This window comes from Musca autumnalis, unplaced genomic scaffold (assembly GCF_047663935.1).
Source record: "Musca autumnalis isolate F117 unplaced genomic scaffold, ASM4766393v1 scaffold_4, whole genome shotgun sequence".
NCBI lineage: Eukaryota > Metazoa > Arthropoda > Insecta > Diptera > Muscidae > Musca > Musca autumnalis.
Genome location: NW_027411977.1, coordinates 106,853,450 through 106,870,904, shown reverse-complemented (window position 1 = coordinate 106,870,904; position 17,455 = coordinate 106,853,450). Strand labels below are relative to the sequence as shown.

The 17,455-nt window shown below is 36.4% G+C and overlaps 1 protein-coding gene across 4 annotated transcripts in view; it reads left to right on the top strand.

The window, feature by feature from the left end:
• The window catches only part of Pxn (Peroxidasin), a 384,372-nt gene that overhangs the window by 297,035 nt on the left and 69,882 nt on the right, over positions 1 to 17,455 (top strand). For all 4 annotated transcript variants that reach the window (XM_073983523.1, XM_073983524.1, XM_073983526.1 and 1 more), the window contains exon 7: positions 12,900 to 13,115. In XM_073983523.1, the coding sequence (XP_073839624.1) occupies positions 12,900 to 13,115 (216 nt within the window). The remainder of the gene's footprint in view (positions 1 to 12,899; positions 13,116 to 17,455) is intronic.

Here is a 17,455-nt window from a genome sequence, read left to right as displayed (position 1 = left end):
CAAATAAAGTATGAACACACACAACACATAAGTTAGAACACGAACATGTAGTCGTCCGGCCATGCCACAGTTATTTGCGATAACATGAAAACCCAGGAACAAGGTCTTTAAGTCCCTACAGACAGCACTTGGACAGCAGGTAAAGAAACCTTTTTAACCACATAAAACGTGATAGGTCGGTCTGTGGTAAGCAATGCACCGCCAGTGTGATTTCCCAACGTAATGATACACAATGGAAAAACTTGCAAACCTGCCTAAATGCAGCCCTGAGAACAGCAGCAGATGACTCCTCCTATCTTCAGTGAACTATTTACATGAGTCTAAGAAATAGCTGGAATTTGATACTTAGTCTTCGTTGATTGAATAAAACTTTCCCCCAGAAATTTGTCGGTATAAGACCACGCCTTCATTTGGGGTACACAACTTTCCGCATAAAATTTGTTGGTATAGGTCCACGTCTTTATATGGCCCCCTATAGAACGGCACCACCCGATTTTCGGTATTATAAAGGTTGTGGCCACAATAAACTTATATAAAACTTTCTCCTCTTAATTTGTCGTTACAGGTCCACACCTTAATATATCCTCCATACAACGGTACCTACCGATTTTCGGAATTTTGATAGTTGTGGCGACAATAATCCATCGACATGGATAAAATTTGGTATTTGGCCTTCGTTTGGGGTATTCGACTTTCCCCTCTAAATTTGTCGGCATAGGTCCACGCCATGATACAGCCCCCATAGAAAGGTACCTCCCGATTTTCGTTATTTTGAAGGTTGTGGCCACGATAGCCCACCGAAATAGCTGAAATTCGGTGTTTAGTCTTCGTTGGGGGTAACTAGCTTTCCATATGAAATTCGTTGGTAAAGATCCACGCCTTCATATAGCCCTCATAGAACTGTACCTCCCGATTTTCGGTATTTTGAAGGTTGTGGCCACAATATTCCTCCGAAATGGTTACAATATATTATTTAGTCTTCATTTGGGGTATATAACTTTCCATACGAAATTTGTCGGTATGGGTCCACGCCATCATATAGCCCCCATAAAGAGGTACCTCCCGATTTTCGGTATTTTGAAGATTGTGGCCACAATATTCCTCCGAAATGGCTGAAATTTAGTATTTAGTCTTCGTTGGGAGTATTCAACATTTCCACGCCTTCACGTAGCCCCATAGAACGGTACCTCTCGATTTTCACAATTCTGAAGGTTGTGATGTCAATATAGAAGCGTACCTTTTGATTTTCCGTATTTTGAAGGTTTTAGCCTTTTCCGTTTACTTTGAAGGCCAACATTGTTTTTTTCGAAATTTCTGTAATTTTGGTATTTAGTCCATATTTACATTAGGCAATTTCCCTTGCGGCAATTGTCAGTTTGATGAAGAGAGAGGTGAGGCATATGGTAACCCTTTGCCTCTCAACACCCTCTTTCACCGACAAATTGACAATTACCGCAAGGAAAATTGCCTAATGTAAATATGGACTTATTCATCTTCATAAACAAAAGGAAACTAATTGCTTCATTTTACTTCAATACAACTCGTGGTGGAGGGGATAACAATTTCGGCCCGGCCTAGCTTAACGCCGCTCTTACTTGTTTACAAAAGTATATTCGCCAGCGGCGCTTTTCGGTTTAAAAAAGTATTTGCAATTTTTACAAAACAATTTGCAGGCAGAACATTTTCTTTAAAAAAATTGCTTTAAAATATATTTAAATAAATCACTTAGATTGTAACTCCCTATGGGAGTTCTATCACCTAGGTGGAAGCGGATATATCTACCATAACCGTTTTAGGAGTTATGTCCGCTGGGAGTTATGACACGGCACCCACATTTCTCAATACGAACCAGTGAAAAAAGAAGGCTTCTGTAATCTACTAAATTAGAGTATAGGTGAAGTTTCCTTCAGAAGTTTTATGAGAATAATATTGCTATCTTTCATGATTTCATTTAGCCACTCTAATATCTCATAATTATATTCCAAAGTCTATTCCACACATTTCTGGCGCATGCTTTATATAAAACGACTAGATGCATGCCTAATGTGTTTATTTTGTCGGCGTCTATTAGTTTGACACTAAATGCAAATTATAAGCCTCCGCGTGTGTCATTTTGAATGGCTAATGCTCATTTTAAATTTTTCATATCAATGTTCTCAATGTGTTGGCTCTGCTCATTCATGACGTATTACATGCGACGTTTAAAAGCTTTCTTGTTTGAGTTGTATATTTAGAATCATTGAGTGTATAATATGTGAATGCATTCATTGTTCAGTATGTACCGCACAAATCCCAACAGCAAGTGTGACTGGGTAATTGTTTATCTTTGACAAACATATCCATACTCGTTCATACATATTCTCATTACAGTACAGTTTATATATTAATACCTACTCACTATGTTCGGTACATGTACGTACATCTATTATTATGCGTCCATATCTGCCAAGCATCATAATGCTAAATTGATTATAATGTCCAGACAGAAGATGGGTGTATATCGTGCCTTGCGTCATTCGTGTAAATATATTTTTAGTGGGTGTTTCGTGCTTAACGAAGGCATATATTTCCCACGAACATCTCAGAAAAGGAGTAACATTCTTTCGACGTTTCTAAGGGTATCAGTTACTTCTTTTACTGATCGACCCATGATGTCAATGTTGTTAGCATAGCCACTAACAGTCCAAAACCCGTAGAGTTAAACAGAGAGTTCCCCAAGGTGGGGTGATATCTCGTGAACTGTTTAATTTCACACTCTCCAGACGGCACACAGTGTCACGACCGTGGCCAAAAATGGTAAAAACTCAATACTTCGTTGAACAAATTTATTGATGGGGAGTGATAGAAAACATATTAATTAAGAAGAATCTGAGGATTTAAATCCGACAATTTTAGTTAATACGTATTTTTGCGTTTTTTTTTTCTAAAATTAATAAAATATATTATGCGTTAATATTTAAAATTTAAAAGTAACGGTCACTGCAAAAATGGTTCCTAAGTTCTCCTGGGATGTAATAAACTTAGCTATACTTTTGTTTGCATGTAAATATTAATCATATGGTGTTTACATTTACCCAAACATTTATTACTAAGTTTATTAATTTTCTGAAGCAAATTTTAAATTGAGTGGAGTGGGAAAAACATTGTATAAAGGTGTATATCGATATTTTTTGCTGTATGAGTAGTAAAAAGTGACTACTTCAAATATATAAAGGTCCCAGCTGCAGAGGTTTGCAGACGAATGTGTCATTTCTCTTTTTCAGCGACCACCTCACTGAGAGGATACCCCCTTTTTTAACAAATCGTTTTGCGGTGTTGGCTATAGCGCGAAAACGAATGAACCGATCATCATATATTTTTATGGGCCTATTGATACCTAATAATCATGCTTTCAAACGAGAGAATTTTAAAAAATCCAATTTTTAAAAAAATTGTGAGCAGCGAATATCAAAATTCGAATTTATACAAAAAATTGAACGTTTTTGGCCACTAATCGGTCAAAAAATTCGGGTGGATATTGAGGCCAAAACACTCAAAATACCGAAAATGAGGAGGCACGGTTCTATGGGGGCTATAGGAAGATGAGAACCTATACCGACATATTTCTGGTGGAAGGTTGTAAGTCCCCCAACGGAGACTTAATACCAATTTTCAACCATTTCGGTGTGATAATCAGGCTAAAAGCTCCAAAATACCGAAAATCGGGAGGTACCGTCCTATGGGGGCTATATGAAGGCGTGGGCCTATGCAGACAAATTTCAAGGTGAAGGTATAATGCCCACTACGAAGACTAAATACCAATTTTCAGCAATTTCGGTGTAATAATGAGGCTAAAATCTTCAAAATACCGATAATCGGGAGGTACCGTTGTATGGGGGCTATATCAAAACGTGGACCTAAGCCCACAATTCTCTGTTGGAATGTTTGATACCTCTGCCGAAGGCTAACCACAAAATTTGAATACTTTCGGTTGGTCATTGTGTCTAAAACATTCAAAATACCGAAAATCGGGAGGTACGGTTCTATGGGGGCTATATCAAAACGTAGACCGACCAACCCAATTTTTTGTCCTAAAGATTGCAAGTCAATAATAGGTACGTGTACCAAAATTGATGCACCTACGACAACTCCTTCTATTTTTGGCCACAGTTAATATGAACTCGCGACATTGTGCGGCATAGAGATCGTAATTTATGCTGATCTTGGTGCCAGGTATTAACTTCGATGCATATGTCATATGCGATAGGTTAAATGTCTACATACATATCTGCCTTAGTGCAGTTCTTTCATCTGAGGAATATGAAAATATCCGCCGCTAAATCCACTGCCACACTGATCACCACTTGGACTGCTGAAATGAGGCACACACTGAAAATATTGGTCGATGGTGTACGGATTCCGACAACTAACTGCCCCAAATTATTGGATATAACGTTCGATAGCATGTGTGAGTCGCCCGCGTAAGCCACAGCAATTTGTTGGGCAATCTAGTTCCCGGAGCGGATCGATCTTTCTAGTTCCTTTGCCCAAAGTAACTAGTTCCTAAATATAGTTCCAAGGTTCCGAGGACAACATAGTTCAAGAATTTTTTTTGATCGTTCTTTTCGTTTCAAATAGTTCCGAGACCAAAATAGTTCACCGAATCTTTCTCTTTCGTCGCTCTTTTTGAATTGACATAAAATTAAATTGCAGCGAATAAACAGTAACAACGAATTATCGACGTGGGAGTTAAATTGAAGGAATGAGAAGAACGAAATGAACTATATTAACTAAAGGAACTATAAAAACGCAAGAGCTGGATATAGTTGGAACTTTTTCGTTCCGGAACTACACAACTCTAATCTATAGAAAGAGGTCCGTAGGTGTAATCGCGAACCTCTAGGCCAACGAGCCTATCAGGAAGGCTTGGGTAGCTGTCACACTGATGCAGTCGCACAGGTAGTACAGAGATACAGTATGAATGCCGAACTTGGGGCCACCACCCATTTATCGCAGCAGAAAACCATCAGTGGTTTTAGTCCAGTTAAGATCCGGACGATGCAGCCGTCTCAATTGGTATTGGGTCCCAATTGATGCAACGATACCCAACACATGCCCCGGCATAATACCAATCACCTATCTCCTGATTCTTTATGAACGCAACCACTCCAGGTTGCAGAATTTTTGAGTCTGGATACGGAGAAACCGCAACCTGGTAACTAAAATTATACAATAACGAACATATTTGCGTTGCTACAACAACAACAAGAACATGTGGCTATTGGTGTATCTTGTGCCATTTCATTGACATTTGCATCTCGCATAAACTTTTCCATCAGCATAAAATGACAGTCTGTTACTTTGTGTGAAATCTCTTTTGCTACCAAACTATTGGGAGACGTTGTTTCCTATTTTAACTTAAGACGGGTATCGGTTAAGGTCATCTTAAAAACCGAATGACCTTTTTACAACCTCGTATCCCTGAATCATATTTTGATGACCTAACATTAGAACATATCTTAATTATAAGGTGATTTGATAAAAAAGCTTACGCTCAAAGTCATTTGAAAATTCCTCTATGTGTGCTTGACTAACTTTTGACTAACTTTTGAAGTCACTATAGGCAGATATATAATTGAATATAATCTTTGGACCCACATGGCATAAACCTTGGTTTCTCACTAAACTTATCATCAATCATTACATCATATATACAGTATAATCTCGATAATCCGGACACCACATGTTGTCCGGATTACAGAGTAGTAACCAAAACATATAATTTTTTAAGCTTAAATCGTTATTAAGGGACGTTTAATAGATAATAATTTGACACATAAGGTGAACGAATTCATATTAAGTAAATGTGACGGATTGTGACCATTTTAAAATTGGGAGCAGCTTCCCTGGCTAACAAACCATTTCCTCTATTCCTCCAGAGTAATTTAGGTGACATATCCTGAGTATGTTTGTCGTCTGAAACTTATCTACAAGTGATGTTTACGAGTACTTATTCATAGTTTTTGTCGATAAATAAAATTCGTAGCCGATTTACAAATATTTTTTAAATTTTCACTTTTTAGTAAAAAACGATACACAATGCTCAACTCCACCCAGTGTTAAAATCTCCCATTATTTTGTCTACTCTTTCGTCAAAAAATACCGTTATACCACTCCTCATGTCTTCAGAGTTACTAGAAATGTATCAACAGTTTCTGTCTTTACTGAAAAATAAGAAATTTTGAGTTAATCACAGGCTACCAGAAAACCTTCTTCGGGGTCAAACTGATTTTTCGACATAAGTTTGACAATTTTGTGATAATACATACACGTGTCTCATATTTTTAGCTCTATTTTCATAATCTACTCAGTTTTCCTTGTCATTTTTTTGGTTGTCGCACAGTGTAATGAAGCAAAGAAAATACAGAAGAAAAAAACCGCACAGACAAAACAGAATCAAAAACAGGGAATAGAAAATTGAAGAAAAGAAAATTTAATTCGTATGTTTTTTCTTTTTTTTTTGACATCCCCCTTTTGCCAGTTATACCCTTAAAAAAGTAAAGGAACAAAGCTTATGTATATCCATAAAAGGGTTTATCTCGTTTCTTTTTGCATTTTACATAATATGCCTTACCTAAATGTGTGAACATCGGCACACAGCCGGTATCAGTAAGCTACGATATCCAATTTTCGTGTTGTGTCTGCTCATGCTTTATTTGCTTCTTTTTATCGAGTACGTAGCTTTCCTGCAACAAGTTGCTCATCCGAAAGTTCGTAGATTCAACACGCTCGATGAATATCTTTCATCTATCACAATGTGATCAATTTAATTTCTTGGGTTTTTTGGTCTTGCACTTATGAATATCGAGATGCTTAAATCTGGTACTGCTAACTATCATGTTCTTTGCCGATGCGAAGTCCATAGGACTCATTCCATTGTCAGATTTTTCTCTGTGGAGAATGAATTTCCCGTCTGTTAGGCCAAAGATATTCTCCTTAACAATTTGGCATTAAAATCGCCTAGAATAATTTTAATGTCATGGGCCGAACAACGGTCATACGTTTCTTGCAAGCACTAGTAAAATTATCTTTGGTCTGCTCGCCCTTGACTTAAGATGGAGCATGAGCTAATAAAATCTGATTTTTAAAAATGTAGCATTTATCCGAATTGTATTAAAAATCTTTAATTCACCGGAGTAAGTCCGGAGACCAGATGTTTTAACTTCCGACTTACTACAAATCCACAACCGAACGCATGCTTTGCGAGTATGTCATGTTGTTGTGATGCATTTTCAATACGATGGGTATGACCTGTATAGTAATAATATCGGCTTTGAATTTTCCAAGTACATCTGTAAATTCGTAAATTGCACATTCTCTTTAAACAGTGCGAACATTCCAGGTGCAGATTCGCAGATCATGGTCCTAAAAAAGTTTGCGGGGGTCGTCGTCAACTTTCGAGGAGTTTGTTTTCCCTTTTTATAGCCTCCACCATAATGTGGAAGGTATAATATTAAATATTTCATTCCGTTTGTTACACATCGAAATATTCGCCGGAGACCCCAAAAAGTATATATGGGGATTTCTGAGTGGACTCGAACACTTTTTGAAGATAAGGTTTTTGATTTAATTTGTTTTTGCTGTGGTGATGCTGCTAATCAGCAAATTATTTTAGTATATTTTCAGATTTTTTTTTTTGACTAACGGTTCCAGAGATATCGCGCCTTGAAAATGTTGAATTCTGTAAAAACTTTATGCAAAGAAATACTCATAACATCTTCAATATTTGGCACAGTTGGATTGTATGGAATTTTCGCCATTTTATATATAAAATCAATTTTTAACAATGATTGTTCTCTTCGATTTTCTTGATTTTTTCTTTGTATTTAACTAAGATTAATTACAAAAATTTTAAATCCTATTTGATAGTGGGATTAGAAGGATTACTACTTATACCCTACACCACTATGTGGAAAGGGTATTATAAGTTTGTTTTGGGAAAAATTCATGTAACACCGCGAAATATTCGTCTGAGACCCCCAATGTGGTTTACCAATCTTTATATCTCGACGAGATAAAGCGATTTTGAGATGTGTGTCCGTCCGTCCCTCCGTACGTCCGTCCATTATAAACTGTAATCAGACTCCAGGCCGCAATTATGGACCGATCGTCACGAAATTTTGCATGGAGGTCGGGTTCAGACCAGAATAGATCCCTATTTTTGTTGGAGATGATGGTGAAGTATATAGCGGGTGAAATTGACCAAAAGCATAATTTTTATCCAATTTTGTAGCTGCTCTGTAGGTCGCAATAATAGTCCAATCAACGCGAAATTTTAAATATGGTAAGGGTATATGACAAAGAAGTAGCTCGCAATTTGAGATGCCGATCAGATAATATTTAGAGGGTTAAATGGACCAGAACTTTTGTGTGAAAATTGTGAAAATTTTTAATATACAGCTTATATCTTTTTTCCTGGAAGAGACATTCCGGGCAAGTAAGCTATACTTGGAAGAGGAACGCTTGACCTTTCTATTGATGCCAATTACATTGAATAACGTGCTCAGATAACAGAGTTACAGTCTAATATATTCAGTTTTTTGTTTGTAGTGTTATCATAAACAGGCTAGAGGTCGCAATTACAGCTCAATAGTCGCGAAATTTTGCTGGAGGTAGGAGTTTAGGTTGAAGAAAATGCCTATAATTTTGCATGATGATCTGATATTATTTAGCGTGTGACAAAGACCATTTGTATGAAAAATATAAAAATTTAATTTTTGGTCCATATTTTAATTCCTAGAGGGCATATACCGGCAAAGTAGCTTACATATGGAAAAATAACTACTGACATTTCCCCTGATGCAAATTGCAATAACGTGTCTTCTAGATAACGGGCCTACTGCCTAATATATAATGGGTTTTGTGTAGAGAACCACAATTTCCTACCATGCTACAAATTGTATCTATCATGACAGAGAATTTTTCTGTTCAGTTGTCCAATTGGATTTTTTATACAAATATTGCAACATGGGGTCGCCTCGCCACCTATTTTATACCTCAAGATTTAGGATAAAGGGGATACAAACAAAATACGACCAGTGATGTGTCTCATCGAAATATTGGTTTTAGACCCCAAGTATGTTTGGACAAAATTCGTTTCTGACACTTTGGAGTCTATTTAGCCCTGTCCGTTCATCTGTCTCTCTTAATGTCTATCTGGCTGATGCGTACGATAACTCTCGAACGGATCTACCGATTTGAACCAAATTTTATACATCGTAATATTTTGCCCAAACTTTGTTTAAGTTCGAATGTAGGCTATGTCGGTCCACACCTCCTCCAAAACATTTCAAAATTTCAACGATAACTGGCGAAGTGAGAAATCGATTTGCTCCAAACTTTCCATATATTATTATTCCTTCCAGATATAGATCGGATAAGACTATATCGGTCCACATCTTAGGTACCTCCCACACAAAATTCGGAAAAGGGTAATAGAAGAGTCCTCTCGAATCGTTTTTAATTTTTTCCGGCAGATTTGGGCCGCAAATCTGCAAGATAACTCTCAAGGAGATTGGTCAGACTGGTCGAAACTTTACACATCGTATAATTTCATCCAGTCATGTTTCTGGTTGGAATATGAACTATATCGTTCCGTCCTTCGAGTACCTCCCACAAAAAATTTGGGAAAAGTGCAGTGTGAGGACCCGTATCGGATCTATTTGATTATTATTATTATTTATTTATTTTTTTTTTTTTTTGAAGAAGGGTCTTGTCACGGACCCTATTCTGGTCCCTTTTCCGGGTTAAGTCATATTTCCTGGCATAATAGCCCAGAATAGAATAGCCCAGAAATTCCAAAAATCCTTGCCGTATCCATCTAAAATTACAAATCTGATAAAATAATTCTCAAACTTTTCCAAAACTCAGAAGTTAGCTTACTAAAATTGATTTGGTATAGCCCCATATTACGATATCTACAGATTCCATGTATTTTGAAGCAAACTCGTTACAAAATAAATATATTTTTATACGGCAGAGGCTAGGGTATATCACCGTTAGCGCAGTATAAGTCAGTACCATCTTCTTTCCTGTGTAATTGAATATGAATAAATAGATTTATAAATTTGTTTCGTGCAAAATTTTTGAAATTCTATTCATTGGGCGTGTCCTAAGTTGCCACTTGTAGAGACGTTTTTCATGGCTGAAATACTCAGGAAATATCGCCAACATTACTAAGGGGTATTTTGCCAACGTTGACAATTTGAAGGGAATCGAACCCGGACATTCAGCGTGCAAGGCGGGTGCACATAGCTAACTCCTACAGGTTGTGGTGTAGGGTATCACATGTTTGGCCCCGTCCGACTATAGCCTTTGCTTACTTGTTTTTTCTTAATTTTTTAAAATTTTATATTGACAAATTTACTTTATACCAGTGTGAAACATTTGTTATTTCACAAAAAAATTATCTTAACAATCTTAAAAACTCCTTCATTTTGCGATTTAAAGAATGGTTTAGCGGATATTAGTGGGTATTTGGTTGGTTCACGTGGTGGCTATACTTTATAGCCTCAATTAGTATGTAAGAGATAATATAATAATAATTGTTCCACAAACATCCCAGATGGGACAAGGGAGACTTCTCTCATATCAATGAGTGCACCCCGATTCATATTAGCTCAATGATATGGGACCTACTGTTTATTGCCGAGTCCGAACGGCGTGTCCTAAGACACCACTTGTAGAGAAGTTTTACAAGGCTGAAATACTCAGGAAATGTCGCCAACATCACTGAGGGGTATTTTGCCACCGTTGAAAATTTGATGTTGCCGGGCCTGGGAATCGAACCCACGACCTTTATCGTGCAAGGCGGGTGTGCATACCATTGCACCACGGTGGCACCCGGTGGTATGTAAGAGATACCGTTTTGAAAAACCATACCACTCGTTCATTAGTTGTTGTTGTTGTAGCAGCATTTAAACCTACGTAGAAGCATAAGTTTAATGCTGGGTTTGCAGCCGCTGGCCGAAACATTATGGTTCCGGGTCAAACCGGTACACTCGTTCATTAGTGGGTATTACTGGATGAAGTTCTTTTGTGCCCGCAATAGGTTTAGTCATTTAATATTTCAAATTCAAATCCTCTTTCGTATTTAAATAGTCATCTTCTGGTGAAAATATCACTTTAATATTTGGCAGATTATTCGTCTCGGATGTCCATTCATATAATTCCCAAGCTGTGTACAAAACAAATATTGAAAAATGTATTTTTTTATTTTTTTGGTAAAATAACAAATGTTCCACACTGGTATAAAGGACAAATTTTAAAAAAATTAAGAAAAAATAGTAGTCATTCGAATCCCACTACCAAATAGGGCCTACAATTTTTGTAATTAATCGTAGTTTAATACAAAAACAATTCAAGAAAATTGAAGAGTACAATCATTGTTAAAAATTGATTTTAAATTTTAAATCGCGAAAACTACATCCAAGACCACTCGATATAACTATGTACGTTTACTCTTAGGATATTGGGTATCGAAATGGGCTATATCGGTCCACGTTTTAATATAGCCACCCTAGAATGGTACCTCCCGGTTTTCGGTATTTTGAAATTTTTGGCCTCAGTATCCCACCGAAATGGCTGAAATTTGGTACTTTGTCTTCATTGGGTGTATACAACTTTCCACCTGAAATTTGTCGATATAGGTTCACGCCTTCATTTAGCCCCCATTGGACTGTACCTCCCGATTTTCGGTATGTATTTTGAAGATTGTGGCCTCAATATCCCTTCGAAAGGGCTGAAATTTGGTATTAACTCTTCGATGGGTGTATAAAACTTTCCAACTGAAATTTGTCGGCATAGGTCCACGTCTTCGCATAGTCCCCATAGGACGGTATCTTCCGGTTTCGGTATGAAAATTGTGGCCTCTATATCCCACCGAAATGGCAAAGGGGGTATAAAACTTTCCACCAGAAATTTGCCGGTATAGGCACACGTCTTTATATAGCCCCCATAGAACGGTAAATCCGATTTTCAACCGAAATAACTAAATATTTGGTATTTAGTCTTCGCTAAAGGTATAAAACATTTATACAGGTTCAAAGCCTCCATTGCAAAAAATCAACCAAAACGTGGACCTAGTTTTGGTATAGATGTTTTTTTTTTTTGCAAATTTTCGAACCGAGATTGCTATAATTTAATATTGCGTATTACCAGAGGATACAAAAGCTCAATTCGAAAAATTAATAGTATTGGTCCATGTTTTGGAAAGAACAGCGATGACGGCCCTCGATGACGCCTTTGCTTTCATAAACGAAAGGAAATTAATTGTTGCTATTTACTTCAATACACTTCGTGTGAAGGGTATAAAATATTCGACCGAACTTAACGCCATGTTTGCTTGTGTTTTTTTTTTTCTACCGAACCGATATCGATAAGTCCCAATTTACATTAGGCGAGTTTACTTGCGGCAATTGTCAGTTTGATGGAGAGAGAGGTGAGGTATATGGTAACCCTTTGCCTCTCAACACCCTCTCTCACCCACAAACTGACAATTGCCGCAAGTAAACTCGCCTAATGTAAATTGGGACTAATTAACGAAAATGTTCGTTTGAAATACTGAAAGTGATATTCTGTAACTCAAAGTTATCGATACAAGAATTTCAGTGACGAATATCGGTAGAATGACGGAATGTAAAGAAGATGCAAGATAAGTAGGACATAAATTATTCTCAATTTTTAAAAGTTTCTTGTTATTTTAAGAAAAAATGGAAAAAAATACGTCATAAACGAATTAACGCGCATTCCAAGTTCAATAAATTCAAATTTCTTATGAAATTGTTCAAATTACTATTGGATATAAAATGATTCTGTTCAAATAAATTAGAATTAAAACTGTTTTTTTTTTATTTTTTCAGAATTACCCGAAATACTTATGGCACCGCAGAATCAAACAATTAAAGTTGGCAGAAATTTCGTTCTTGAATGTGACGCAGATGGTAATCCAATACCAACGATATCGTGGCAATTTAATGGCGAACCAATTACACCCTCATCCGAAAACAATGGCCATGTGGTTCTGGAAAATGAAAATACCGAATTGATTATAAATAAAGCACAAGAATCGGATTCAGGTAAAGGCAAAAAAAAAATAACATATGAATGTAAAAGGTCATTGAAATCCTATACAACAACAAAAAATACAACATTGAACATTGGCTACAGATGCTATCGTGGGTGGTTTTTAGTAAGTTCAACATAATCGAAGCAAAACAAAGTCAAATACAAATTTTTTATTTGCCGACGTAGCACATTCACACGAATATTGCAGGTATAAATTTACAAATGAAATACATACATATATTGGGGACAAGAATTTTTAATTGAAAGACAAGAATTTTTAAATGAAAATTGGGCTATCAAAGGCTTAACTTTTGCAATTATTCACAAACAAAACATATCTTTACAAAAAGAAATTTTGTAAAAACTTTAAAGCTGCGGTACATAAGCGAAGGGTATTATTGTTTATGTCATTTCTGGTAAAAATAATTATATAAAAATATAATTAAGTCTGTTACCAGAAATAACTTAAACAAGAAACGCAGCTTCTTATGTACTGAGGCAAAATTTGCTTGTTTTGCAGTTGTTACAAAAACAAAGGAAAATTTAAAAACGCTTCTGTCCATTAAAGTAACTGAAATCCTTAAAAGAAAAAATTAAATAAAAAATAAAGGAGCATTGCACTGTGGATGCAAATCGCTTCAAAACATTCCAAATTTTTCCAAACCCAACTCGTTTTTTCTATTTTTCTTAAGGAGAAAAAGCCTCACAAACATGACTAATTAAGAAGAAAAAATGTATTTAAAACTGAGAAAAAAATAGTTATATTCTAAGAGAATTTATGAAACAAAGTACTATTATTAACGCATTAACTTAAGTTGAATCATTTAGTAAATTGTCTAAGCTTAATTTTTCTAGTTATGAAAATTCCTCTAAATTACAAGGGTTGCAAATATTTTGGTTATAATATTGGTCAAAATGAAAATATTTAATATAGATGCATGGATTTCCTTAAAGTTTTAGTTACTTTCCAAAAATTTGAAGAATGGTCACTAGTACCAAATTATAGCCTAGTGCCTGTAGATGTCAAAATTGTATAGACTTTTTGCGGAAATTTACGGTTTTGGCAGTTATGACCAAAAGTTTAATTCCTATTCTTAGTTGCTGAATTTATATTTTTTGAAATTTTATTTATGTTCAATAAATGTTTTTGTACTATCAGACATTTCTATTGTCATGGTAACTTAGAGCCACATTGAAAACTCGTGAAAGAAAAAGACAATGTTTTGGGCGTATTAACTTTAACAAATAATTTTTCTTTTTTGTGACACCCTAATTAATGTTGGGCCACGCCAAAACGTGGAGATTTTCCCTGCACTGAAAACTAAAAATACATGATTACAGGCAATTCTGCAGAAAAAGGTGAATAAAGCTTATAAAGTACCGAAAAAGGATGGTAACCCTATATGGAGGCTGTAGTCAAAAGTGGACCGATATAAATTTTCTTTAAAAGTTGGTGTTCTGAACTCTGAGTTCATTATCGATATATAAATCATACGGGGAGTAAACCAAATCATGGACCAATACTTAAAATTTTTCGTGGGGATACTTACCATGCAATAATAACTCCTGTAGTGCGATTCTGTAACTCCTTAACGACAGAATTAACGACGAATGTCGGTAGTTAACGATAATTTTCGGTAAGTGCTATTCTGTAACCAGTTTTAACGATTTTTGTCGGTAAATTTTGTCGTTAATTACCGAAAATTATTGTTAAGTTAACAACCAAAAAAAGTAGTCGTTAAGTCTTAACGACAGTACATTATTGCTGTATTTTGATGATTTCATTAACAACAGCGTTTTTATATGAACATATATGAAGATCATAAAGAGGGCACACAAGGTAAATTCCGCCCTATTGAGAAAAATCTTCTTAAGGCATTTACATAAGTGTAACTTTGTATAACTTTCGCCACTGTTGTGCTTTCGACAGCGCCGATTTTATTGAAGCTGGGTAAAGATCATCAATGAGAACTTGTAGATCTTCGATTAACTCATAACTTTCCCTTGGACCACATTTATGTAGCATTAATTAAATCGGCGCTGGCGAAGGCGCAACAGTGGCGAAGCTGCCCCATGGTACCCTACGTATGAAGACTGCGCTAACCTTTGTTTTACTTATTAAAGAGGAAAAACGTTAGCTGATATTCGTCGGTATGAGTTAACGATTTCTACAATCGGTAACATAAAGTTACAGAATAGCACATTCGTTAACTCAACCGAATATTTTCGTTAACTACCGATGTCGGTTCGTTATTAAAAAAAGTTACAGAATCGCACTACTGGTACCGAATTACAGCAAATTTGGTGGAATAATTTCTTGGTAACAGTAAAATACTTAAATTCAAGATGATTCGTTACATGGGAACCACGTGAAATCTTGGACGTAGGACTGCAATATTTTTGTTAGAGTATTTTTAGGCCACGAGGACCCATTGATAAAAATTTCAGTTCGATATATTATCTAGAAGTATTTTTGTCACACCCACCCATGTAAGGGCCACCACTGTACATTGTTGGCATTTTCAACTGAAATACAATGTTATTTTGTTATTTCATCTTAAATGCAAGTGTTAAAGTTAATTTTAAAGCAAAAACTATTTTATTAAAACCGCTAATTAATTAGTTAAATGAATGGAATTTATTTAGTACGAGGTAAGATTGGGAAGAAAAGTATAGTTTTGCATATCGACACAATTTTTTCAAAAGTACCCTTTTAAAAACTTTTTACTACAATAATAATTAAAAATAGTTATAGTTCAATTTGCAATGTCTGCATGAAATGTTTTATGGAAGACGGATTCCGACCAGAACAAATTTGATTAGTTATTAACTTTTAACTTTGGGTGAGATACTCAACTCCCGGCTCATCTAGCTGTTTGGACATTACCATAGAGATTCCATCAGTGCCTAACGCTTTGGATGATTTAGCTTTCTGATGACATTCGTAACATAATCCATTGTAATGCAACGGATTACTATATCTTCGTCCTGTAACTCGAGGTGTGCTCGACAAACTGGCGATTAAAATAACTTTCGCGGATCAATCAGCATAACGTCGCCAAACGTGGCTGAGGTCCTATCTTTCTTCTTTCCGATGTTTGAGCATGACTCAACCGTTGCCCATAGCTCACTTATTCCGGCATCAATGTTGCAACTCTTCAGATGATTTAATTGGGGTCACTGCGGTTGGCTCGTCGGAACTCATCACGCCTATTTGCTTATTGATAAAAGTGCATCGTTCAGAGTTGACGAAATCTGGCGGTCTGTTGATAAAGACAATTATGTGGAGATGGATTGATCCAAGGGAAACGGCGGGTTGACAGGTAACGTTATTTGTCAGACCAGGTGTCACAATGGTTATGTCTGGCGAACTGTGACACTCTTCGCTAATTCTGCTATAGGTGTCCTCATTGACCGTACAAAACGTAGAGCTATCAATCTGCTCAGCCAGCACTATACAACTCTGGTAATTTCCAGGGACCGAATGCCACAACTCATGATAAGCACCTAAGTCACCCAAAACCTGACGGTTATGACCTTCCAAAAGCGGGTTGGGCCTATAACCTGGAGTTCATCTATATATCGACGGCATGTATACGTTCAGCGACAACTTCCTCGGCAGTTCCACACCACACTGCTACCCCCCATACATCTCATGCACGGATCATTAAATCCAGGCTCAAGTGAGATAGGTCTGTATTAAGCAGACCGGTGCAATAGGAAAGCTAATTCCCCACCTCCATTTCTCGTACTATGTTGCCTAGGGAATAACCTTACTGTTAGATAATACCTCCCGAATTTCGGTATTTTGAAATTGCTGAAATTTGGTATTTAGTCTTCTTCATAAACGAAAGGAAACCATTTGTTCCATTTTAGTTCAATACAACTCGTGGTGGAGGGTATAACGAGTTCGGCCCACCGAACTTAACGCATTTATTGTGTTTTTTATATTTTTTTTGCAATTACGAAATGTAATAAACTCATATCGTTTTCGGATGTTACTTCATAAAGGGATCAAGTACGGCTTCAGCAAAATTACACTGTGTGTAATTTTTTGAGTCATGTTTTATTAACCATATTCTGACTCCACAGTGTGATAGAAGACCAAAAAATAGAAGACACGTGTCTCGCCGTTTTTCCCTATCGCATCAACTTTCGCGGTTGTAGGCCCCAAAGGTTTGAGGCTTTGATGTAAAAAGCGGCCATTTTTCAAGACGTTGTAGATCTTCTCTTAAGGAACAAAAATTGTGAACACATATAATCCATCAAAATTTATCTGCAAGGTCAAAATAGTCAAGGTCAAATTTCTTTTAAAATTTTTTCTCGGGTTTTGGTCTGCAGCTATCAAACC